The following is a 26,309-nucleotide window of genomic DNA, read 5'->3' on the forward strand; positions in this document are numbered from 1 at the left end:
AAAAATAAAGTCTGACACGTTTCCACTGTTTCCCCATCTATTTCCCATGAAGTGGTGGGACCAGATGCCATGATCTTCGTTCTCTGAATGTTGAGCTTTAAGCCAACTTTTTCACTCTCCACTTTCACTTTCATCAAGAGGCTTTTGAGTTCCTCTTCACTTTCTGCCATAAGGGTGGTGTCATCTGCATATCTGAGGTTATTGATATTTCTCCCGGCAATCTTGATTCCAGTTTGTGTTTCTTCTAGTCCACAGATATGCAAATAATTAAGATATACCAATAATTTATTTGACTCATTTTGATTTTTTTCATATATGTAAAGTGTGTGTGCACTACTTACTCTGTTGTGTCCAACTCTTTTCAATTCCATGGGTTGTAGCCTGCCAGGCTCCTTTGTCCATGGAATTCTCCAGCAAGAATACTGGAGTAGGTCGCCATTCCCTTCTCCAGGGGATCTTCCTGACCCAGGGATCGAACCCAGTTCTTCTGCATTGTAGGCATATTCTTTACAATCTGAGCCACCTTGGAACCCCAGTTATAAAGACCCTCTTGAAATTATGCCTCTTGAGATCAAGAATCTTGTGGTGGCATGCTGCCAAATGTTTAACAGGCTTTCCAAAAACAGTCCTAATATAGTATTTGCCTGTGGCCATGGGATAAATACCACCACCATGCTAATTTCAAACTGCAATGTAACATCAACTAGCTTGCAAAATTACTCCTAAAAATTTAACAGTTTTCACAAGCCAGGGCAGGCCAGGTCTGGCACACCACTGGAACCTGGTCTGGCTTATTTACTGCTGTAAATAGAACAATGCCAAGCATAGAGTAAGCATGCAACAAATGTTGGTTGAATATTAAATTGGAATAAATTCTTTTTTTTTTTTTTGGCTGAGCCTTATGGCATTCAGGATCTTAGTACCCAGACTAGGGATCAAACCTATGCTCCCTGAAGTAGAAGTACAGAAGTCCCTTATAAATCCTTTCTTCTATTCTATCAATTATAAATTATAGCTTATGGAGTCCTTTTTACATTCTAACTGCCAAACTGTGAAGTGAGTACCTAGAGTTTGTAGAGAATTACTCTGAAAATAACTTGTCAAATGAGTCACCAAAGTAAATGAAAGAAAAGACAGAGGAGGATAGAGGGAAGGGGAGTTGGAAGGGAAGGAAGAGGAGATAGGAATAGAAAGAAAAATGAAAGTAAAGCCAAACTCCTCGTTGACTGCCACACCTCTCACTGGTCCACAGACTAATGACAATGGATTCCCTCTGTTAAAACTATAGGTGATGAATCTCATATTAAGAATCAGAATTTCTGGGTGAAGTCCAGGAATCTTCATGTTATCAAGTTACCCTAGTGATTCTGATATGCACCAAAGTCTGACAACCACATCCAAGGGTACACTAACTAATGAACTTATGAGTGACACCAAGCTCTACTGTCTCCTTGGAACAGTCCACCCCAGCCCAAACCCAAGGCAAATATTCTACAAGCAATCAAATCTTCCTAGATTCTAACATCCCATTCTAAACCTGGTAAGGAAAGATAAACATTCCAATTTCATTGTGATCAAAATAATTCAACTAGACCTAGAAAGTATTTTTGTTGTTGAGAAATACTTGTTTGAATATTTAGTATCTTGCATTGTCAGGGGACATTCAACTTTAAGGGATCCACTATGTTATTTTCTTCTTTTATGTGCCGTTTCTCAAGGACTCTCTATTCCTTATCAGCTCCTGGAAAACAGGAACGAGCAGAGCTGCATGCAGTTCTCAGGACTGAGATCATGAGAAAGGGCACCTGCTTGGATTCCCTTCAGTGACCCCCTTCAGTGACCTTTTATTTAAAGGTAACCTATTCAGTTATGCCCCTCTTACTCAGGATATGGAATGTTTTCTGGCCCTTTGAAGATTGTTATTTGCTTGGCTTTGTTTTTGCTCAATTTTTTTTTACTGCCTAAAGCTGCCTTGTATGAAGATATATGAACATGCATTTCTGCAAATAAAGCACCCTTGTTTCACTCGCAACTTGGGTCCCCTGCATCCTTCTTCTCATCAACTCCAGTCCCCAGGTCCCGGTCTACAAAGACAGTGACAAGTGGCGCCCGAACAGGGACCTGGTGAAAGCCCTTGGCAAGTAGGTGGAGTGACTGTTAGGACCTACGGAGGTCGGTAAGTGTGGGGATATAGTACAAATGGCTGGAAAGCCCCATCACTTGTCTACTTTACTTCATTTATATAAGGTTCAAGGACTTTCGGTTTCACATCAATGGATAGAGGCTTGTCTCCAAACAGTGGTTAATTATAATCCCTGGTTCCCTGATGAAGGCAGTTTTGATTTAGAAATTTGGAATTGGGTTAAAGAAAATGTTGAACAAGTCGCAAGACAGGGAGAAAATATTCCAATAAATTTCTGGCCCTTATGGGCCCTCATTAAGCTGCAATCTTGCCATTTCAAGGCAATTCTAGTCCCCCTGATATTCATCAACAAGCAGAACACTCATTATACAAATGTAAATTAGATGATGACTTTACAGAAGGCCCAGTTAGAGCAACATAAAATGTTTCAAAACTTTCCCACCATCCCTGCTCCGGCTATCCCAAGCGCTCCTCCTCCTCCTCTTTTAACGGTCACGAAACCGAAGGTCCCCTCAATTAGAGGACAAAATGAATCTGATGATGATTCTTCTGATGCTCTCTTTGACACTAAAGCCAACAATACTTTTTTTGATGACAACGATAAGCTCCTAACACACACTCATATTTATGAAAACAGACGATCCACTCATTTTCCTTCACAACGAAGGCTTTCTGATTTACTGGCTTTGCAATCTCAAGTCTCTGAGGCCGGTGATCTTTTTGCCTTTCCTGTGTTAGGAAATGTTTATGCTCAAGGGCAATACCTCAATATGAAGGCATTGGTTTTTCTCACATGCAACAGATGAAAAAGGCTATAACTATATACGGCCCTCATTCACCTTTTACTAAAGAACTTCTAAATGCTATGGCATCTTCTATTGGAAATTTTATTCCTTATGATTGGCAAATTTTGATAAAAGCTCTTCTTAAACCAGAAAAATATCTTCAATGAATAATGCAGTTTCATGATGTGACCCAAGATCATGCCAATTCTAATGCTCAAGCTGGCACTCCCCAAAACCAAATTACTTTTAAAATGTTAACCGGTATGGAGCAATTTGATTTGGTGAAAGCTCAGATACAATGCCCTCCTTTGTTGCATGAACAATTGAAAGAAGGTGCTAAGAGTCAGACATGACTGAGCAACTTCACTTTCACTTTTCACTTTCATGCCCTGGAGAAGGAAATGGCAACCCACTCCAGTGTTCTTGTCTGGAGAATCCCAGGGACGGGGGAGCCTGGTGGGCTGCCGTCTATGGGGTCGCACAGAGTTGGAAACGACTGAAGTGACTTAGCAGCAGCAGCAGCAGCCCTTGAAGCTTGGGATTGAATTAATCCTCAAAGGGAACCTAAAAGTAACTACACAAAGATATTACAAGGGCCTAATGAAGCCTATGCTGATTTTTTAACTAGACTGGGAGTTGCTATCTCCCATAATGTCAGAGAAGAGACAAGAGTACAATTAGAAAAACTGCTTGCATATGAGAATGAGAATCAGGAGTGTCAAAGAGCCATCGCTCCAATTCGTGAGACTGGGAATGTTAGTGATTATTTGAAGGCTTGTCGCAACTTAGGATCAGAAACTCAGAAAATGCAAATGTTAGCTGAAGCAATGGCTGCTGCCTTTAAAAAGGGGAATGAAGGATGTTTTGTTTGTGGAGATAAAAGCCATTTAAAAAAGGATTGCCCTAAAAAACACACAGGAAATATTAAAACTACTAAAAAACCTCCAGGAGTCTGCCCTCAATATCATAAAGGGGTACATTGGGCTAAAAAATGTCGATCTAAGTATGATGTTGAAGGGAACCCTATTTGGGGAAATTCAAAGATGGGGACTCTCTGGGTCCCCATCAACAAAAACCAGGGGCAAACTCCATCTTTTTCCTCAAACCTTCAACATCCATCAATGCTGCCATGGAAATATCAGCCCTAAATGATTTTCTTCTTTTTTCTCAAGCAGTCCCTTCTAGAATACCTACCGAACCTTATGGACCCCTACCCCCACAAACCTTTGGCCTTATACTTGGCCAGCCTAGTCTGACTTCTAAAGAAATTACTATTCACCCTGAAATAATTGATTCAGATTATAAGGAAAAAAATTCAAATTATTATGTCATCTCAGATACTATAACAATTCAAAAAGGGAGACAAAATTGCCCAATTACTTCTTTTACCTTACATTTATATTAACTCCTCTAATGGTATACAGACAGGCGGATTTGGTAATACAGATCAAAAGCAATCCTTATGGACATCAATAGTATCTGAATATGCATGACCAAATATAAATATCAAAATTAATGGCAAAAGATTTTCTGGTCTTCTTGATACTAGATTCAACATTACCATTATTTTCCAAACATTTATGGCCCAAATCTTGGCCTATACAGAGAATTTCTTGCCAAATTGCAGGAATTTCTCAAACCAAAATACAAGAGGTTTATCAAAATGTCCAAATATATCCATATGAGGGACCAGAAGGCCAGCCTGCAACCTTACAACCTTATGTGATAGATGCACCCCTTAATTTAATAGGAAGAGATTTACTTATGCAATGGAAAACTCAAATATATATTCCACATTTTTCCTAGGGGCCACTGTTCATTTAACAAACAATACAATTATTAAAATAACTTAGAAAAATAACGAGCCTATTTGGACAGAGCAATGGCCCCTTACAAAAGAGAAATTAGAGGCTGCTAAGGAACTTATACACAATTGAAATTAAAACATATTGAGGAATCTTGTTCCCCTTGGAATTCTCCCATTTTTGTAATAAAAAAGAAATCTGGCAAATGGTGTCTTTTAACAGATCTTCAAAAAGTTAATACATCTATGCAACCTATGGGTGTATTACAACCAGGAATTCCATCACCTACCACTATTCCTCAAAACTGGCATATTATTATTATAGATATACAGGATTCTTTTTTTTTTTTTCTTTTTTTACTATACCTTTACACCCTCTAGACAAAGAGAGATTTGCTTTCTCTTTTCCTTATCATAATCATATCAGGCCTCATAAACGGTGTCAATGGACTATGTTGCCTCAAGGAATGATGAATTCTCCCACCATGTGCCAATATTATGTAGCCAAAGCCCTTGAACCTGTGAGAAAACAATTTCCTGACTTTCTTTTTATTCATTATATGGATGATATATTGTTTTCAGCTCCATCTATTTTAGAAACTCAAGAGACATTTGACACAGCTCAACAATGCTTAAAAGCTTCTAAATTAATCATTGCCCCTGAAAAGATTCAAACATCTACACCTTACTATTACTTAAGATTTGTTGTTAATAGACAACGTATTACTCCCCAACTAACACAGATTTATGTTAATAAATTATCAACCTTGAATGATTTTCAAAAACTTTTAGGTGATATAAATTGGATTAGACCCTCTTTAGACATTACAAATTATCAACTAATTTATTTAACACTTGAAAAAGAGACCCTGATTTAAATAACCCTCATTCACTTTCACAATAGGCACGAGAAAAACTCTAATACAAAATAAATTGCAAGAACAATTTCTTACTCGTATTAGACTTGATTTACCTCTAGAATTATTTATACTCCCCTCTCTCCATTCTCCCGCAGGACTTCTTACCCAACAATAATACCCAGTAGAATGGCTCTATACCCATTTTAGAGGGACAGTCACTTACACCCTATCTTGATTTGATCGCTCTAATCATTATCAATGAAGAAATAGAGCTAAGACTCTAACTGGCTCTGATCCTCATAAAATTGTAGTCAGTCAGTCAGTTCAGTCACTCAGTCATGTCCAACTCTCTACGACCCCATGAATCGCAGCACACCAGGCCTCCCTGTCCATCACCAACTCCCAGAGTTCACTCAGACTCACGTCCATCGAGTCAGTGATGCCATCCTGCCATCTCATCTTCTGTCGTCCCCTTTTCCTCTTGCCCCCAATCTCTCCCAGCATCAGAGTCTTTTCCAATGAGTCAACTCTTCGCATGAGGTGGCCAAAGTACTGGAGTTTCAGCTTTAGCACCATTCCTTCCAGAGAAATCCCAGGGCTGATCTCCTTTAGAATGGACTGGTTGGATCTCCTTGCAGTCCAAGGGACTCTCAAGAGTCTTCTCCAACACCACAGTTCAAAAGCATCAATTCTTCGTATTAATAAATCTCAATTCGAGAATGCATTACAAACTTCTACCAATTTCCAAATAGCCCTTCTGGAATATTTTGGAGAAATTTCATTTTATTATCCTTCTAACAAACTCTGGAATTTCTTCAAAAATACTGAATTTATTATCTCTCACATTGTCACATCACAACCTATACCTCAAACTGATGTTTTCTATATAGATGGGACTAAAAACGCCAAAGCCTCATTCTGGTCTCTAAAAGAACATAAAGTCTTTTATACTAAATTTCACTCTGCTCAACGAAACAAATTATATGCTCTCATTCAGGTTATTCACCTACATTCTTATCCTATTAATATAGTTTCTGACTCCTTATACTCAGTTTATTAAGAAATATAGAAATTTCTACCATAAATTCTAATCAATCTATTATCCAACAACTTTTTCTTGAACTACAATCTATTGTTAAGAACCGCACTTCCCCCATTTATATTACCCATATTCAAACACATTCTTTCTTCCTGGCCTTATGGCTCATGGCAATGAACAAGCTGATAAACTTGTCTCTTTTCTACTCCTGAAGAGCAACATGCTCTATTACACAATAATGCTGGCTTGTTACATCAAATTTGGAAAATCCCATACCAACATGCTAAAGAAATCATTAATAATTGCTCTACTTGTAGGCCCCTACATCTTCGACCCATTGCACAAAGTATCAGTCCTTGAGGATTACAACCCAATGAACTATGGCAAATTGATGTAACTCATTGCCCTGAATTTTCTTCCTCTTCCTTCTTCCATGTCTCAATCGATACAAATTCTTCTTTTATATGGGCCACACCTCCCTGAGGTGAAAGCACACAACAGGTTATAACTCACCTATTAACTTGCTGTACAATAATGGGAACACCTAGTTCTATAAAAACAGACAATAGCCCCACCTATATTTCTAGGCGATTCAAACAATTTTTGCAATCATTTTCTATTAAACATATTACAGGTATTCCTTATAATCCACAAGCACAGGGCATAGTTGAATGAGCACATCACACACTGAAACTACAAATAAAAAAATTTAAAAAGAGGGAATTCACAGGAACACTTCTATCTTCCTTATCCAGAGCAGACTTTACTAGACTCTTGCCTGGGAAATCCCATGGACAGAGGAGCCTGGCAAGCTGCAGTCCATGGGGTCTCGAAGAGTCAGACACGACTGAACGACTTCCCTTTAAATTTTCACTTTCATGCATTGGAGAAGGAAATGGCAACTCACTCCAGTGTTCTTGCCTGGAGAATCCCAGGGACGGGGGAGCCTGGTGGGCTGCCGTCTATGGGGTCGCACAGAGTTGGACACGACTGAAGCGACTTAGCAGCAGCAGCAGTGCAATATATTCTTTAATCCTATAACTATTGTTAATAGAGCTTTATTTGTTTTTAACTTTTTAAACTTACTGCAAGGTGATAGTTTGACAAAAGTGGAAAAAACATTTCAAGGCATTGAAGGATACCTCCCTTCCTCTGCCCATTTGGGTTGACTAAACAATGGAAATCTGGAGAATTAATATTACAGGGAAAGGGGTATGCTTGTATTTCTCCAGATGGAGCCAACGAAATCAACGAAAACAGCAAAATCCCCAGGAGGAGAAGTTTCCAGTACAAGCCATGGTGGCTTAAAAAATTTCCAAGAAATGCCACACTTGACGTCATCGACCTTATGATCTCCCTACTTGGGGACAGATAACCTTTACTAATCAAGCTGAAAATCTGGTTTCTCAACAGGGAATGCCTCTGAATCCTGAAAATATTTTTGTTGCTATGCTTGCTTTTGCTTCCTCCACTCAGGATGACTTGATTAATCACACTTACTGGGCTTATATATCTAACCGCCGTTTATTGCAGGTTGTAGAACGGACAGATATAGGACCGATCGTATCCACTAATGACTCAGTACATATGCCCTCTCCTTGGAGCTTGGAGGGGCCCTCTCATCCTGAGGAAGAAGGAAGACTAATTAACATTTCTCTAGGCTATGAAATCCTTCCTTTACACATGAGCCCAGCAGAATTATGTATTCATGTTAGTCGACAAACATGGGCTTTCGTCCTGCCTCCAAAAAAGAACTTCCGTACATTGTTTAGACTGTTTACTGCCCTGTCCTCTTATGAGGACCATGTCAATACTACCAAAACCCTAGGAAAAGGACAAAAGTTGGAATGTAAGGGGTTTACTTATAAGAATTTTAAATATACTCCTGTTTATTGAGATACACATCAAGCTAAATGTTTGTGGCCAATTACACCACTGTTGATTGGGGACCCTATGGTATGTGGTTATCTAACTACTCAGATGATATTAATAGTACCATGTGTGATTATGTTACTCAAGTAACATGGAAAATTACCAACAGTTCAGTGGAACACTTTCATGACAAAGGGCTCCTTGGCTGCCTTGACGGCAGAATGGCACCTCCTCGCCCTCAAATCATCCTCCATAAACGAATTGGGCCTGAACAATAAAACATCTGGAAGCGTGCTACAAGTACTGAAAAACTTGGAACTTGGACTGGATATTTCACAGGAACCAGTCATAGTCATAGTAACTATTCCTTCCATTATAATCATTCATATTTTATACAAGCTTGTGTTCCCCTTTTGTTATAGCCATAGGAAACTTATAATTTAATAAGACTTTATGTTCTGTGACTTGTACAGATTGCAAATTGTATACTTGTCTTAATTCCTCTATCTCTCTAAAAAATGAATCCCTTTTGATTCTTTGATCTCAGCGTAGTCTGTGGTTGCCAGTAGATCTCCAACGACCCTGGAAAGAGGGTCCCATGGCAAGACTTGCCTCCCAGTTACTCACTAAATTACTCCGACGATCTAAGCAATTCATTGGATGGTTGATTCTTGTTTTTGGGGGGTTAACAGCCATTTGCACCACTGCTGCTGTTGCAGATGTTGTTTTACAAACTTCAATTCAAACACATAATTTTATTCAAAATTGGACTAAAGATGCTCATACTATATGGGTCACTCAGGTTCAGATAGATGAAAAAGTTCAAGATAAAATTCAGGAATTAAAAACAGCCATCCAATGGGTTTGAGATCAATTAATAGATTTACAAAAACAAGTATTATTAAATTGGAATTGGAATTCTACTCAATTTTGTATCACTCCTTTTTGGTTCAACCATAGTGCTTACAAATGGGATCAGATCAAATTTCATTTGCAAGATATACATAATAATCCTTCCTTAAATGTACAATTCTTGCAAAAGGAAACCCTTGAAACCTTCTCTAAGAGTCTACCCTTTTCCAAAAATTTGGAAACCTTAGCTGAACAGCTGGCTGATCAAGTATCTGGGCTAGACCTTCGAAGATGGTTTCAAAGCATTACACATAGTATTGGATCTGGAACTACAACACTGGTAATTATCCTGGTGATTATATTTGTAATATATCGATGCCTTTCAACTAAAATTGTTCAAACTAAACAAACTCAATTCGTCAGAGCCTTTTTCACAAAGTATCTACAGTCACCCCCAATTATGAAAAAATAAAAAAGGGGGAACTGTCAGGGGACGTTCAACTTTAATTGATCCAATGTTATTTTCTTCTTTTGTGGGCCGTTTCTCAAGGACTCTCTATTCCTGTTTTCCAGGAACGAGCAGAGCTGCATGCAGTTCTCAGGACTGAGATCACGAGAAAGGGCACCTGCTTGGATTCCCTTCAGTGACTCCTTTCAGCGGCTCCCTTCAGTGACCTTTTACTTAAAGGTAATCTATTCAGTTATGCCCCTCTTACTCAGGATATGGAATGCTTTCTGGCCCTTTGAAGATTGTTATTTGCTCGGCTTTGTGTTTGCTCAATTTTTTAAGTGCCTGAAGCCGCCTTGTATGAAGATATATGAACATGCGGTTTCTGCAAATAAAGCACCCTTGTTTCACTCGAGACTTGGGTCCCCTGCGTCCTTCTTCTTGTCGACTCCAGTCCCCAGGTCCCGGTCTACCAAGACCGTGACATTGCATTGATTGTTATTGATCATTGTTACTGTTATTAGCTAACACTTACTGAGGCCTTGAGTAAGTGTTAGTCGCTCAGCTGTGTCTGACTGTTTGCGACCGGTTGGACTGTAGCCCGCCAGACTATTCTATCCATGGAATTCTCCAGGCAAGAATACTGGAGTAGGTAGCCATTCCCTTCTCCAGGAGATCTTCCCAACCCAGGGATCAAACCCAGGTCTCCCTCATTTCAGGCGGATTCTTTACCCATTAAGTCACCAGGGAAGCCCAAGAGACTCTATTTCTGGAGTCTGGAAAACCAACTATACCTCAGTCTGATCAGTAGGATCAATATTTTACTGCTGCTGTTCACCATTTTGTTCTTTTCTGAAATGGTAAAGTAATAAGTACAAAAGAACTCTGAAAAGCAAAATTGCAAGACCAAACCTGCCCTCATTTTAAATTAAGACGAGGGGGGGACTTCCCTGAGGGTCCAGAGACTAAAACTCCACCTTCTAAAACAGGGAACTTGAGCTCAACTCCTGGTCAGGGAACTAAGATCCCACATGCCGAGGGGCTAGTGAGCCTGTGCTCTAAAGCTAGAAAGAAGCCCTCATGCCACAATGAAAGACTCCAAGTGCTGCAACTAAGACCCAACGCAGCCAAAAATAACAAAACTTTTAAACAAATAAAGATGAGAGGGCAAAACATGCCCAAGATAGTCTTAAGAAAAATGGTAGCAAAATCCTCTGTTAAATTGTAGGAAATACACATTACAGTCTACTCAGCCCACGTCAACCCAAAACTTTCTCCAAAAACTGCCCCCCCCCGCCCCCCACCAACCCGCCACCCAGCTGCTTCTGTGCATAAGCCTGACTTTGGCTGCAACTGATGTAGCTCAAGTATGAACACCTGACCGGGCATGGCCAGTGGGATGCAGGGAGAGCATCTTTCTGGGTTGTAGAGAGCACATTGGTATCTTCTGGTAGCTAGATCTAAGGAGAGATGTCTGGGATTTGTAAGGCGGCAAGGTCCATGGGCAAGCACAGCACACTGGTCTTGAGGGCACACAGTCTGAATGCTCAGCGACCACAGGCCCTAGACAAATGTGAGGAGGCAGAGCCTGGGTCCCCAACAATGTTCACAGCCTGGATCAGGCCCACCCAGCACCCAACCTCACTTTTGTTTTGGCTGCAGCCAGAGCAGGTGGATTTTCATTTCTTGTGGCCAAAACAGAATGACCAGTGCAGAGGGGCAAGCCATTTGGTCCCTCTGAGGAACAATGACCACGTGGGTTACCATAGCTGCCTCTGATTCCCTCCTGAAACAAGGTCCCCCTACCATGGTCCTGATCACCTCTGGATTTTCTCCCAGCCTGCAACTGGTTTGCCTGAGTGCTGGACTTGCCCGTCCCAGGGCCTCCTCCCTGCGTCCTGGTTCAGCCTCCCTTCATGTTTGTGTTCTGTTTCTCAATTGCGCCCTTGACAGCAGAGTTGGAGCCCACTGTCACTCAACAGCTCCAACTCCCCGTGTCATCTGTGTCCTTTGCATCTTTCACCAACAATGTCCGGCACAATACAAGCTGTTGACTGGAAGCACTGATTTAGTCTCTTTTCCCACCAAACTCACCAGACAATGAGAAAACAGCACCTCAAGGAAACTCAAGTAGACAAATATTTGGTTAAACCCTTAACCTGAAGGGACTCAGGCCACTCTTTCCCCACCTCCCTTAGACATATCCTCCCTACCGAGACTGCTGGACTGTACCTGGGATATAAACGGTGCCACCATTGCTCCAATGCGACACAGGGAGCCGCTGGTCCCCATCCCCAAAGCACGCATCGCCGTGGGGTAGACCTGGATGGGGCCAGTGTAGAAAGCATCAGTTAGTTTAGACTCCTTCTTCCCCAAGTCCTCTGTTCTTCCCTCCCCGGGTCAGGCTTTGCTAATATATAAAAGGCTAAATAGTCTATATAGACAGGATAAGAATAGAAGATGTTCATTTTCTCAGGGACACAACTTTGAATTTTAACAGTATCAGACAATGAACATTTAGAAATTATCCTTTCAGTGAGCAAATTCCAAAATATGTGTTTAATATTCCAAATTTGATTTTAGAAAGCTAAACTTTGGAATCAGAGTTCCACCTTAGAGCTATAAACATATAAAGGTGGTTCTACTGAATGGAAAGAAAATACACCCCAAATAACAACAATCCAAGCAAATCTTTAATATAGATACAGGGAACTGACTGAAGTGTCAGATACATACTACACCATCCCCCATGTTTGCATTTCAAAACCATATGGCACAGTCTGCTTTCTTTCATTTATAGCAAGACCTCAATCTGCAATTCAGGAGACCCAAGTTCTATCCCTGGGTAAGAAAGATCCCCTCGAGAAGGAAATGGCAACCCACTCCAGTATTCTTGCCTGGAAAATTCTATTGACAGAGAAGCCTGACAGGCTATAGTCCATGGGGTCGTAACCCTCATACATGATTTATTGATTAAACCAACACCAAAAATCCGTACTTCATTGATTCAGAATTCTTGATAGGCAAATATTTAATAAAGAGGATTATAGGAAGAATATATAGGGAGAATATATGAAAGAATGCTTAATTTTGGAAATTTTTCTCTGAGTGCTATGTAATACTGATCAGTTTTTATCAATTCAGCAAAGTAAAGCATGTGACCTCTCTAGACACCATCTGTCAGATGCAACAAGATGCTATCCTGCCCCAGGGGAAACCGCTGTATTTATAAAAGACGACCTGGAGGCTGAGTGCCTTTTCATGGAGTTCTTTTCTTTTTGTGGAAAATGAGGTTACTGGCTATTGAAAACAATGGATTCAGATACACAGAGACGATCTTTGCTCTACTATCAATATTTTTGTTTTTTGACAATTCTAGGAGATGAAATAATTCAAGACAATCATCTTTTGGTACACATCTTTGATTTTTTTTTTAAGCCATAAGCATCAGGGGAAGAAATACTTAGAAGTAACCCTTTAAATGAACATGTTCCAAAATATGTTAAATTGAATATTCCAAATATAACCTTAGAGGTATACCACAATACATATAGACCTTTAAGTTCACAAATTCACAATAATTTTAGATTTTTTTAATGGAACTAAATGAAGAATTATGTATTGATATATGTCAAATATGTTATAATATCCTATTTTTAATCTACATGAGAGGACAAGAATTTTTTTTCCTGTGGCTTTAATGATTTTGATATGTAATATCTGTATTCTGAACAGACTTTTACCTTTCCTGACATGAAAATGAATGAAGCCTTAGCAGTCCCTACAGCACCACTTTCTTTAGCTCAATGAAAGACAAAGCCAGTTAAAATACTGTTTCCTATTCAGACATTGCTTATTTCTAGGAATGTTTGCTCTTTAAACTGGGGCTTTCTGAGGAGCCCCCTCAGAAGTAGATGTATTAAGTATATGGAATAATTCAATAAATTAAAGATAAATTACTCTTATATTTGAATTTAAGCCACACACAACAGCCAGCAGAGTAGGATGTGATCTTTCAAAAGAAAAAAGTTGAAAAATACATTCTAATTTCAAAGAGAGAGAAATAGGATGCTTTACATTATATCAGCAACATGCAGGTATGGGCCCTATTTCTTCAGAAAGCAGGGTAAGCGGGCAATGAGGTGTTTTGTTTTTTTTTTTTTGGTTAACATGAATGTGATTTACTGAGAAAGGGAGAAGGTCCTATCTTTCTTCTCAGAGACTGACTTTCACTAGACCCCATGGGGCAAGAGAAAGACCACATCAAATACACCTTCTGATGTCATTTTAATAGGATGTTTTTAGAAACTCATCAAAAGTCAGCAGAAGCCAGGGATGCATTATCTACAGACAAACACCTTGATGTAAGCAACCCCTTCCCCAAAACTAACCTCAGCAGTGTAAATGTAGATGGTGTTGAAGTTGGCTGCCACGAGAGCCCTCAGCATGAAGAGGAAGCCGATGAGGCCGGCGCTAGGGAGCCGGAAGGGAGACATTACAAAGGCAGTATGGGAGGGCCTTCCGGGGCCCCCATCCCGGTGCATTATAGCGGCCAACACACACACACCCGTGGAGACCAGGTCCCCAGGGTGCGGCTCATCAGCTGGCCAGGCCGTGGGGTCCTAAAGCAAAAGCCTGACTCAGACCTTCAATCCCGTTCCCCCAGACTGTGCCGTTCCAGCCTGTCCTCCCCCCACTATGAGCACACCTCTGTGACCACTCCTGGAAAATGGTAGAGTGTGCAGAATAAGTCATACATATTATGAATGAGGCCACCCTAGGGTCACAAATTGCGTGCAGTGAATTTTCCCACCACAGGTACGCTGTCTACATCACTGTCTTGACAACGATGCAGCTCATTTGGTCAGCGACTACAGTCCCCATTCTCAAGGAAGCTTTGTATAAAGATCCTAAGTATCTTGGTGAGCGTACTCAATACCCCTAGGCTAGTTCTGTTCAGGGGCAAAAAGGGAGTAGGACGGGCAGAGGCAGCTTGTACTCTACTTTCCTAGGGAAAGGGACTTGTTCCTGACGTGCACTGAAGGCCATGGATCAGGAGACCTCGTTTTATTTATTTTACATATTTTTTTCTGGCTATGGGGCATGTGGGATCTTAGTTCCCCAACCAGGGATCGAACATGCACTCTCTGCAGTGGAAGCATGGAGTCTTAACCACTGGCCTGCCAGAGAAGTCCCCAGGAGACCTCATTTTAAAACCGCCACTCAAAACTAGGTTGTTCCAAAGCAAACAGAGAGCAAATACCTTGAGGTGCAAATATTGAGGAGCAGGAAGAATAAAGCCGTGCATCCCATGGTAATAGAAAGGCTCAGCCGTCTCCCCAGGAAATTAATGCCCAGGATGTTTAAAGGATTCACTGGAAAAAAACAAAGACAATTTTCAGAACTTTGACAGCAAATGGCATTTATCAACACTGGCGTGGTTTCCTCCTTGTCATTTCATAAAGAAACAACTTAATCCAAACCTCATGGGTATTGCAGCCAAGACACAGTCACACTGTCATCAGCATCATGCTCTTTCCACATCCTTTTCCCATGTGGGTCTGAGAAAAACAAGTATTGGTGTATGCGAAGTACATTTTATGCCCAGGATGTGTATTACTGCATATAGGTCTAAACTGCCCACTTGTTCCATCTATAAATATTTTATGCTTTTTTTCAAATTCAAAATGCCATGAATTTTTTTTTTGGGGGGGTGGTATATACACAGCATGTGGAACTTCCCCAACCAGGAATGAAACCCACACCCCCTGCAGTGGAGGCATGGAGTCTTACCCACTAGACCACCAGGGAAGTCCAAGGTGCCAATGATTAAGTACCATTATTTTATGCCTATTAAAGCAGAAACAGTGCTTCCAAAGGGAAACCTAATAAGTCACTGTAAGACATATCCCAGTGGCAGAGATATTACAATGTGGGGGAATGCATCTTAGAATTGATTCGATAAAGTAATTCAAACCTCTGTGCCTCCAGACTTGTCCTCCCTACATTCATCCACACTGGAGACATGTCAGCATGATCTGGGGACTGTCTAGTCCTACCAGGCAGGAACCAAGTGTATGACAGGCCACTCTTCTCTATGAGGCTCTGAGTTGCCTGTCCCCCACCCAAAACAGAGAGCCACCCAACAGAGAGAGACATTTACGAGCAATTTCGCCAATGGTGCTGATAATCATGGTCCTGTAGTCGGAGGGGGCGAACATGTGGCAGTAACAGGGGCTCTGGCTCTCCTCCAAGACCCCCACGGTCACGGCCACCTCGGACTCAGACCGCGAGCCACAGACTAGGTCCCGCTCCAGCAGCTCGGCACTGGCCAGGATGACCCCGTAGTAGGCAAAAGAGATGCCCAGCCTGGAAGCAAGAAAAGATGGGCATCAGGAAAGGGTGCCTCCAGGCCTGAAGAAGGAGTAGCCCCGTGAGAGGTGGGGAGAAGCAGGAAGAGCTTTTCAGGGGGAAGGTACGGTGTGTGGGAGGGGAAAGGAGGGGAGGGGAAAGTGGGGTCACATTTCAGGGGGAGACTGGAGGGTGGCCTTCACCAGACACTGCACAGTGAGAAACGGATTTGCAAGAAAAAGCAGAAAGGGCCCAGAGGACCCCCTCAGGCCAGGAGAGAGTTTTGTCACAGAGTCAGAACAGAACTAACACCACGTTGAAACTGCCCCCCTCATTCTTTAGTTCATATACTCTGTTACTTTAGCCCTGAATACACAGAGTTAACTATCAGAGGACTGTTGCTTGTGCCCAAAAAGCTTATTAAGTTCCCATCCCAGGTGGTCCTGTCTTAGTTTTGGCTACTACTTGTAAGTAAGTTCATTTTCAGCCTAGAAACCTTACAAATAACCAGAGATAGGCGCGGTAGAGTAAAAATAACCAATATCGATTTGAAGTTTTATAGAAACCTTGTGAGCAAACAGAAGAACAAAGAAATGTTAAGCTTCCATTGAAGGCCAGTGGCTCCAAGAAGTCTGCAACCTGTCATGACCCTTTCATCTCGAACCCTCCCACCTCCATCTTTCCCTCAGCTAAAGCGCAGCCTGAAGGCTACTCTAAGATGGTTCTTTAAAACTTTAGTCCACCATCTTCTCAGTCTGCTGGCATTCTGGATAAAGTCGCTGTGATTTGCCTCAACACCTTGACTTCTACTTGCCTGTCATGCGGCAAGCAGTGCAAGCTCAGACTGGGTAGCAGTTTCCTTTTCTGCAGCTACTCCAACATGTGAGCACAAACAGTGCTTTCAACAGTTCACAGGTATCATCTCACAGTCCTGGAGCTCAGCACTTCAGTGGGTCTGGCTGACTTCTCTGCTCAGTGTCTTCAGGAGGCAGAAACGCCAGTGTAGGCGGGGCTGCTCCACTTTTTATGGGAGAATCCATCTTCAAGCTGATCCAGACGGTTGGCACAACCCAGCTGCACAGGCTGAAGGACTCTTGTCCACGACCTCGCTGGCTGCCGACCAGTGGTTTTCAGCTTCTGCAGGCTCCGCTTGTTCCTTGTCTGCGGAATCAGCAACAGCAGTCGTGTCCTTCTCATGAGCCTGCCTTACCTCACACTTCTCTTCTGCTGCAGCTCTGATTCCAGCTGGAGAGACTTCTCTACTTTTAAAGACTCAGGTGATTAGATTGAGCCCACCTGCCTAATCCAGGTTACCTGTTTTAAGTCTGATAACCATACTTACTACGTCCATGCGCTGCCTTCACACCGACAGTCAAGTGAGTGTTTGATTAAATCACCAGGTGTTGGAAATCTTGGGAGTCATCTTTAGAATTCTGCCTTTCGGAGGTCAGGAAGCCATGCGAGGTTTTTTGCTTTTGCTTTATATTTCCTTCATCTCTCTCTCTTTTTTTTTTTTTTTTTGGTCTAGTCTTAAATATTTTTATATAGTTAAAATAAATATAAATTTTTATATATTTAAAATAAAATTTATTTAAATGTAAACATAACATACAGAAAAGTTCATATATCAAACTGAAGAAAAAGAATAAAGTCAGCCTCCTAGAAGCCCCCTTCATGCCTATTTTATGGAAATGGTTATTAAAGCCACAGGTAAAAGACATAATTAGGGGACATTACATATATTCTGCACACTGCATGATACTAGTGATGATTGTTAATATTTTTTCATATTTTATTTGGCTGCACCGGATCTTAGTTGTGGCAAATGATATCTTTAGTTGCGGCTCTTTAGTTGCGACACGTGGGATCTAGTTCCCTGACCAGGGATCAAACCCAGGCCTCCTGCATTAGGAGTGCAGAGTCTTAGCCAATGAGCCACCAGGTGAGTCTCACAATTGTTAACCTTGTTGGTGTGATTATAGGCTTGGAATCACCTAAGAAAATGTCTTCAGGTAGTTGAGACTCCTAATGAAGTACCCGGGCATGAAATGGCATGAAGTGTTGGGCCTACTTGGAAATACTTCAGAACAGGAAAAAAAACAGCCAACGCAAGTGGGTGAATATCTGTGATTGTCAGATCTGAGTGGCAAGTAAATCCTCTCTGCTGTCTTGTGAGCTTGGAAACTCTCATCATGAAATATTGAAATATTTAAAAAGAAGACAATAATCATCTTGTTATTAAGGTAGCTTTAAATTTTGCTTAATTTCCAAATACTGAGAGTATTTTAAAAATTAAGAAGTCTCAAAAGGAGACACATCAATGTATTTTTAGTGATTATATCTGGGAAAGGCGGACAACCAATTTCCTGAATTCAAACACTATCGTTAAGTTTCAACTGTTCTGAATCTTTCTGTAAGTGGAAGCATGTATTATGCATTCTGTGTCTGACTTGCTTTGCTCATTATTACATTTGTAAGATTCAGCCATGTTGAGGGCAGAGCACGAGTTTTCTCATTTTTATTATTGTATGGCATTCTATTTCACAAATATAACACAACTTATCCATTACACTGTTGATGAGCATATGGGTTGTTTTTAGTTTGGGGCTGTTACAAATAAAATAATGCTATTTTATTTTACTTGGCATTTCTGTTGAATATAAATCTAGGAGTAAAACTGCTGAGCTATAGGTTATGCATACTTTCAACTGCCGTAGAAATCGTTAAACAGTTTTTCAAAGTGGTCATGCTAACTTGAAATCCAATCATCAGTGTATAAAATTTCTAGTTACTTTACATCCTTCCCAACGCTTGATTGGGAAGATCTCCTGGAGAAGGAAATGGCAACCCACTCCAGTACACTTGCCTGGAATATCCCATGAACAGAGGAGCCCGGTAGGCTACAGTCTGCTGCTGCTGCTGCTAAGTCACTTCAGTATGTCCGACTCTGTGTGACCCCATAGACGACAGCCCACCAGGTTCCCCCATCCCTGGGATTCTCCAGGCAAGAACACTGGAGTGGGTTGCCATTTCCTTCTCCAATGCATGAAAGTGAAAGTGAAAGTTAAAGGTGCTGGGAGCCACCATGGGAGATCCCACCCATGACAAAGGTCATGCGGAAGAGAACCTGACAGGCAAAGGTGGGTCAGGCCTCGAGGGACCCCCTGAATCTGCTCGAGCATCTACCCCAAAACCAGAATCCGTCTTAGTATTTTGTGCCTTTCACCAACTCTTCTGTCATTAATAGGGGGCTATCCCCAACCACCTTTCTCTGGAAAAAGTCAACTTAGGGCTTTAGTTAATAAGTCTCCTGGGCATGAAAGGAATATTTCTATTTTAATCCCTCTGTTGGCATTCTAGCTTGCCTGACAGGTTTATCCATACTCTTGCAATTAACACACATGACTGTTCACAACTCCCCAACCTTGAAAGGCACGGGAAGCCAAAACATTCTAAAAGTCCTAATGAGCATAGAGTCCTTTAAGGGATGAAAAATTATTAGAATAGATAGTACTGGTAAAGGGCTTCATCATTGGGCCAACGCTTGCTGCCAAGTGCCCGTATCCCTTATCCATTGTGTACCTGGGAGTGCATTAGTTAACATAGTTGGAATGTAAGAAAAACAAGTAGCAGCCTTGGAATTAACCACATCAGACCTTTGAGCTAATTGGTTCCTTCTTTGTTGTGATCCACTGCACCTTTGCTCCGTGAGAATGTAACTCTGTTTAGTACATTCTGAGGCTGGGAAAAATAAAGAAGAAACACTTTAAGGGAAAACAAGTTTTCTGGCTGATCAGCCTTTATCAAAAAAGGGTCATAAAATGTCCACAGGCCTCCAAGGCCAGAAGATATGGTGCACAACATTGTTTATGGGAAAGGTATGCAGAAAAAATCCTGGTTTTGATAAAGACAAAACAGATGTAATGTTTGGGCTGACTCTGTATGACTTTGCATCTTTCATTTCCCTCTATGTACAAATCAAGGTATAAAAGTTCCTTTTGAAAATAAAGTTATGGGCCTCGCTCACCGAAGCTTGGTCTCCCCGTGTCGTTCTTTTTTTTTCTTTTTCCTCCTTTTCTCTCTCTGTTCTTCTTTCAGGATGACTCCTTGGGGCACAGGGGCTCTCTGAGTTCACTTTTTTGCCTGGGCTTCTAAGACCCAATCAGGAAGGCGCCCTGCGTCTTCACCAGGGAGGGGGCGTCCTGTGTCCTCACCCCACCGAGAGGGCGCCTGTGGCCTCCGTGAACAGAGCAAGTTCTGTGCCAGGAGCTTTATTGGCTTTCTGTATTAATCAAAGAAGATCAAGCCCTGCTCTCCGCTTTGCTATCTCCTTTTGCCTAGGCCGTCATTCTGAGGGTATTCCTGGATCCTGCTGGGGCTGGACCCCGGCAGAAAGGGAAGTCATTCAGTCATGTCTGACTCTTCGCGACCCCATGGACTGCAGCCTACCAGGCTCCTCCGTCCATGGGATTTTCCAGGCAAGAGTACTGGAGTGGGGTGCCATCACCTTCTCTGGCTACAGTCTATGGGGTCGCAAAGAGCTGGACATGACTGAGCGACTTCACTTTCTTTCTTTCAAAGCTTGATACAGTCTTTTTAACTTAGCCATTCAGGTGGATTTGTAATGGTTTCTCATTTGGTTTTAATTTGTATTTCCCTGGAGACTTTAAGGTTGACCATGCTTTCATGTATTTATCTGATACACATTTCTGTCAAGTGGCTGTTCAAGTCTCTGGCCTATTTCTCTACCAGGTCAGGTATGATTTTCTTGTTGAAATAAGTTATATCACAGTAACATATATTAATAATATATATAACATGTATATATAATTTGTTGGACATAATATACTATAAATTTCTTTTCTCAGTTGGTGGCATATTTTTCAGGCTCTTAATTTAATGTAGGCAAACTCATCAATCTTTTCTTTTAGCGTTGGTACCTTTTGTGTCCTATTTAGAAAATCTTTGCACAGAGAGAGCCACTGAATCTATTCCTTTGAATATGACTCTCAGTGACCTCAGAGGATCAGTTCCTGGAGAGTGATGAGGGAAGAGACCAGGCTGCAAAAGCTTAGTACAGAACTCCAATGAAAAAATTTTTAAAACTGGTTATAGATGATTTGGATTTTTTTCTCTCTTTTTATATTGTTATTTTATACCTATTTTTTTGGTCTGTGGTGTTAAGCAAAAAAATAAGGCATTCCTGGTGTCTGCCTTGTGTTTTCTCCCCAGAGCACTCAGGAAGAGTTTACTTCAGTGGACTTTCTCCCACTGAAAATGTTTGTTTATTTGAACCTAGTTTTTTTTTTTTTTTTAATTAGAGTATAATTGCTTCACAATGCTGTATCAGTTTCTGCTGTACAACAATGTGAATCAGCTGTAAGTATACATATATCCCGTCCCTCTTGAACCTCCCTAAACCTAATTTTGAAATAATACCATTCTTACCATATGACCCAGATCTGTAATGTGGTCCGTAAATATTTAGCATCCAATAAGTCTGCAAATCTTCCTCTCTTTTCCTGGGGTAGTGAAAGGGGGAGACAGAACAGATTAAGTGGGTTAAGAATGGACAAAGGTGACTGTAATATTTTAGGTCAGAGAAAGCAAGAACAATGTGGGAATGTTGTGCAGAGAGACGGTCACTCCGCTCCCTGAATACCCTTCATCCAAACCCATAAATACTGGCTTTAACACATTTGTCTAAGTCAATCAGTCTCTGCATACTTTTCTATCACTGGCAAGAACCAAGACCCACTGAATTTAAGGTTCTAATGCTTTCGCTCTTCTCCTTCTCACCAGTACTGGTGAGAGGTAGAATAGAGTACAGAAAGTAGGAGGATATAAAAACAAATATGAAACTGATCGAGATTCTTTTAACATTAAGATGAAAAAACCCTAATATTAAAAAAGTGTGAGATTCATGTAAAAAACAAGTGGCCTAAATTTGGAAACAGGATGCAGTGTCCAATTTCTTTGTGTGTCTTTAGTAAAAGTTCTTGTCCATAGCCAGTGCCTATGAACTATGTTTGGATCAAAATAAGGCTGAGTTATATAGGATTAGGCAGTAATGGATTTTTATGTAAAGCTAGGAATATTTCAGGTGGAGGGTGTTCCGCTGAAAACCAACTACTCTTTTCTCACAAATCCACCTGGGATTACAGCATCCCACCCTTGGCACCCCGCCCAGGGAGACCAGAAGTGTGGTCTGGGGGTCCTGGATTTTGTTGTCACAGGAAGAGCTCCCAGAGAACTCAGAGGTCCTCTGCCTCCGTGACTTTCAGGCTCAGCTCCTAGATTTCACTGGGGGTGGACTCGAGCAACTGACACTCCACTTTCATCTGCTCTATATCTCGGGACTCTGGTCACTCATCTTTGGAAAACCTCTGATCCAGCCCTATCCTCATATTTTCCAACACAGAATACATGGCCCAGAGAGGGTAAGTGACTTGCCCAAGATCACACAGATGTTTGAAGACAGAGCCAGTCTGGGTCTTTCCCACCTGCCTCTCTGCCATGTCCCCTGGGTTTAGACACAACTATGTCCCCTCACCTCCCCAAGTGTCACTGGAGATTCAGAAAGCTGAGTTATATATAAACATATAAATTTTATCCTAATAAGTCATTTGGTTCTGAACCTTTGGCTATACAACCCAAATGGGTGGACTTATTCAGCTTCTTCATGGAATGGCCCCCCCTCAGACAGCCCGCAAAGCATCTCAGGAGTGAAGCTGCAGAGGCTCCACTGCTCACAGCATCTTGCCTGGCCTCCTCCACACAGCATCCTAATAACCACCTATGTGACCGAATTCACTGCTCATCCCTACCTTTGGTCTCAGCTCACACCATTCCTCCTTCCTGGCCTTTTTCCTCCCCAAGGCTGCCTCTCCTCTCAGTGTGCAATGTCTGCCCCACTTTTCCCTGCAGGTGGCTCTGCCAACCTGGCTTACAGTCACCTCTCTGCTTGGATCCTCCACACCCTGCTTCCCAGGCCACTCGCCTGGTTCTAGGCATCTGGGTTCTGTTATGTTATTGATACTTTCCTATGTGAGTCTTACCTCTCTAACCAGATTTAGGAGACTTGAAGGCAGGGTCCCTCGCTTACAACTCTGTATTCACAAGGCCTTGCTCAATAGACCACCATGGAGAAGAACAAGATCATTTAATGGGCATGAGGGATGGAGGCAGCAAGCTGAAGTCAAGAGAAATGAAGGGGGAGAAAGAAAGAAGGGGGAGAGAAGAGAAGGATATAAGAGGAAGGAGGGTAGGGGGCAGTTGTAGAGATGACTGAGAATGGAGATGGGGTCTTTAAAGAGTTAAATGAGCTAAAATGAGGTCATTAGGGTGGATTGTAATCCAATATGACTGATGTCCTTATAAAATGAGGTCAGAATACACACATAGGGAAGATGACATGGAGACACAGGGAGAAGACGGACATCTAAAAGCCAGGGAAAGGAGCCTCAGAAGAAACCAGCTCTGCAACACCTTGACATTGGACATCTAGCCTCCAGAATTGTGAGAAAATAATATTTGTTGTTTAAGACACCCAGTCTATGCTATTTTATTATGGCAGCCCAAGTGAACTAATACTCAGTGGGATAGGAGATGGAGGAGGAGGGGTGGAAGAGCGAGGAGGGAAAAAGGAAAGAGGAGAGAAGTGGACCTCAGTGCTCCTCAGTCCTGGAGCAACTACTGGGTTAAAAAAAAAAAAAAACACATCAGAGACTCCCTGATGGTCCAGTGATTAAGACTTCACCTTTCATTGCAGAAGGTGCAGGTTTGATCCCTGGTCGGGGAGCTAAGATCCCACATGGCCTCTTGGCCAAAAAAACAAAACAAAACACAAAACAAAAGCAATACTGTAACAAATTCAATAAAGATTTTTAAAAAATGGTCCACAGCAAAAAACTCTACAATCAGACCCTCATGATCATTCAGCTGTCCATGGTTTTGTCTCTAAATTTTTTTCTCTCTCTGAACCCAATTTTATTTTTTATGCTATTGACAATCAAAATTTCACAGCCAGAGATTATGTGCCAGTTTCTACAAAGCATAACAACTTCTTTCATTTAATCCTTGTTGCCTAGCAACTAGTCTTCCCACCATGCTTTGCATGATAAAATGTAATTGTCAGTATCTTGGTAGAAAGGTAGGAGACAGCTGATACTGCCTAATAGTAGGGTCCTGACCTCTGAACCACAAACTTTTATTTCCAAAATCCAGAAAAAAAAAAATTAGAATAACAGAAGCATCCTTAATTCTTCGGAAGAAAGTTCAAGGTTCTTGTTTCACAACTGGGTTTTGAGGCATGTGGAATAATTAGGGGAAACACTCCACAAAGCAAAGTAAGAACACCTTACCAAATGAAAACTGTGAACGTGAGGACGTTTGGGGCATTGAATTCTCATTTTTGCATTTTTATCAAGCACATTCTATCTCACAACACATCCAGCACCAGGTCAGGTGGCAGTGGGATTACAATGCTTTTGTCATCAGTGATGTCCTGGGAAAGTCAGGAACACCCAGAAAAGCCCACCTCTGACTTGTGTGCAGGACACAGAAGACCTGTACCCTTGACATCACCCTCCTGTTGTGGTTATACAATGCCTGAGGGAGTAAGATGTGAGGAGGTGAGTGGGGAGAGCTGTTGCTGCCCTGGACCCATCTGAGGCATGGAGGAACAGCTGGGTCAAGATCAGGCTCTGCCATAGATTGGTGCAGCCACTGTGGAAAGTGGTATGGACAGTCCTCAGAAGACTAAAAGTAGAACTTCCATCAGATCAGATCAGATCAGATCAGTCGCTCAGTCATGTCCGACTCTTTGGGACCCCATGAATCGCAGCACGCCAGGCCTCCCTGTCCATCACCAACTCCCGGAGTTCACTCAGACTCACGTCCATCGAGTCAGTGATACCATCCAGCCATCTCATCCTCTGTCATCCCCTTCTCCTCCTGCCCCCAATCCCTCCCAGCATCAGAGTCTTTTCCAATGAGTCAACTCTTTGCATGAGGTGGTCAAAGTACTGGTGTTTCAGCTTTCTTATCATTCCTTCCAAAGAAATCCCAGGGCTGATCTCCTTCAGAATGGACTGGTTGGATCTCCTTGCAGTCCAAGGGACTCTCAAGTCTTCTCCAACACCACAGTTCAAAAGCATCAATTCTTTGGCGCTCAGCCTTCTTCACAGTCCAACTCTCACATCCATACATGACCACAGGAAAAACCATAGCCTTGACTAGACGAACCTTTGTTGGCAAAGTAATGTCTCTGCTTTTGAATCTAGCAACCCCACCTCTGGGTATATATCCAAAGGAAATGAAAATAGGGGCTTAAAGAGATCTTCACTCCCACTTCACTTTAAAGTTCTTCTAAAAAAAAAAATCATTCAATTGTGGTTGGTTCACTTGGTTCATTTCCAAGGCAAATCATTCAACATCACAGTAATCCAAGTCTATGCCCCAACCACTAATGCAGAAGAAGCCAAAGTTGAATGGTTCTATGAAGACTTACAAGACCTTCCAGCACTAACACCAAAAAAAAAAAAAAACAAATTAACAGCATAGGGGATTGGAATGCAAAAGCAGGAAGTCAAGAGATACCTTGAGTAACAGGCAAATTTGGCCTTGGTGTACAAAATGAAGCAAGGCAAAGGCTAACAGAATTTTGTCAAGAAAACATACGTCACAGCAAACACCCTTTTCCAACAACACAAGGGATGACTATACACATGGACATCATCATATAACCAATACTGAAATCAGATTGATGATATTCTCTGCAGCTGAAGATGGAAAAGCTTTATACAGTCATCAAAGACAAGACCAGGAGCTGACTGTGGCTCAGATCACGAACTGCTTATTGCAAAATTCAGGCTTAAATTAAAGAAAGTAGGGAAAACTGCTAGGCCTTTTAGATATGACCTAAAGCAAATCCTTTATGATTACATAGTGGACAGGATGAATAGATTCAAAGGATTAGATCTGGTAGACAGTGCCTGAAGAACTATGGATGGAGGTTTGTAACACTGTACAGGAGGCGGTAACCAAAACCATCCCAAAGAAAAAGAAATGCAGGAAGGCAAAGTGGTTGTCTGAGGTGGCTTTACAAATAGCTGAGACAAGAAGAGAAGTGAAATGCAAGGGAGAAAGGGAAAG

General features: G+C 41.7%; 1 protein-coding gene across 3 annotated transcripts in view; it reads right to left on the reverse strand.

The window, feature by feature from the left end:
• SVOPL (SVOP-like) overlaps positions 1–26,309 on the reverse strand; it is a 96,093-nt gene that overhangs the window by 29,327 nt on the left and 40,457 nt on the right. For all 3 annotated transcript variants that reach the window (XM_010854926.1, XM_010854924.1, XM_010854925.1), the window contains 5 exons: positions 21,603–21,676; positions 15,967–16,172; positions 15,067–15,178; positions 14,195–14,276; positions 12,036–12,125 (listed from right to left, as the gene is read on the reverse strand). In XM_010854926.1, the coding sequence (XP_010853228.1) occupies positions 12,036–12,125; positions 14,195–14,276; positions 15,067–15,178; positions 15,967–16,172; positions 21,603–21,676 (564 nt within the window). The remainder of the gene's footprint in view (positions 1–12,035; positions 12,126–14,194; positions 14,277–15,066; positions 15,179–15,966; positions 16,173–21,602; positions 21,677–26,309) is intronic.

The sequence above is a fragment of the Bison bison genome, unplaced genomic scaffold (genome assembly GCF_000754665.1).
Source record: "Bison bison bison isolate TAMUID 2011002044 unplaced genomic scaffold, Bison_UMD1.0 scf7180017864352, whole genome shotgun sequence".
Classification (NCBI taxonomy): domain Eukaryota; kingdom Metazoa; phylum Chordata; class Mammalia; order Artiodactyla; family Bovidae; genus Bison; species Bison bison.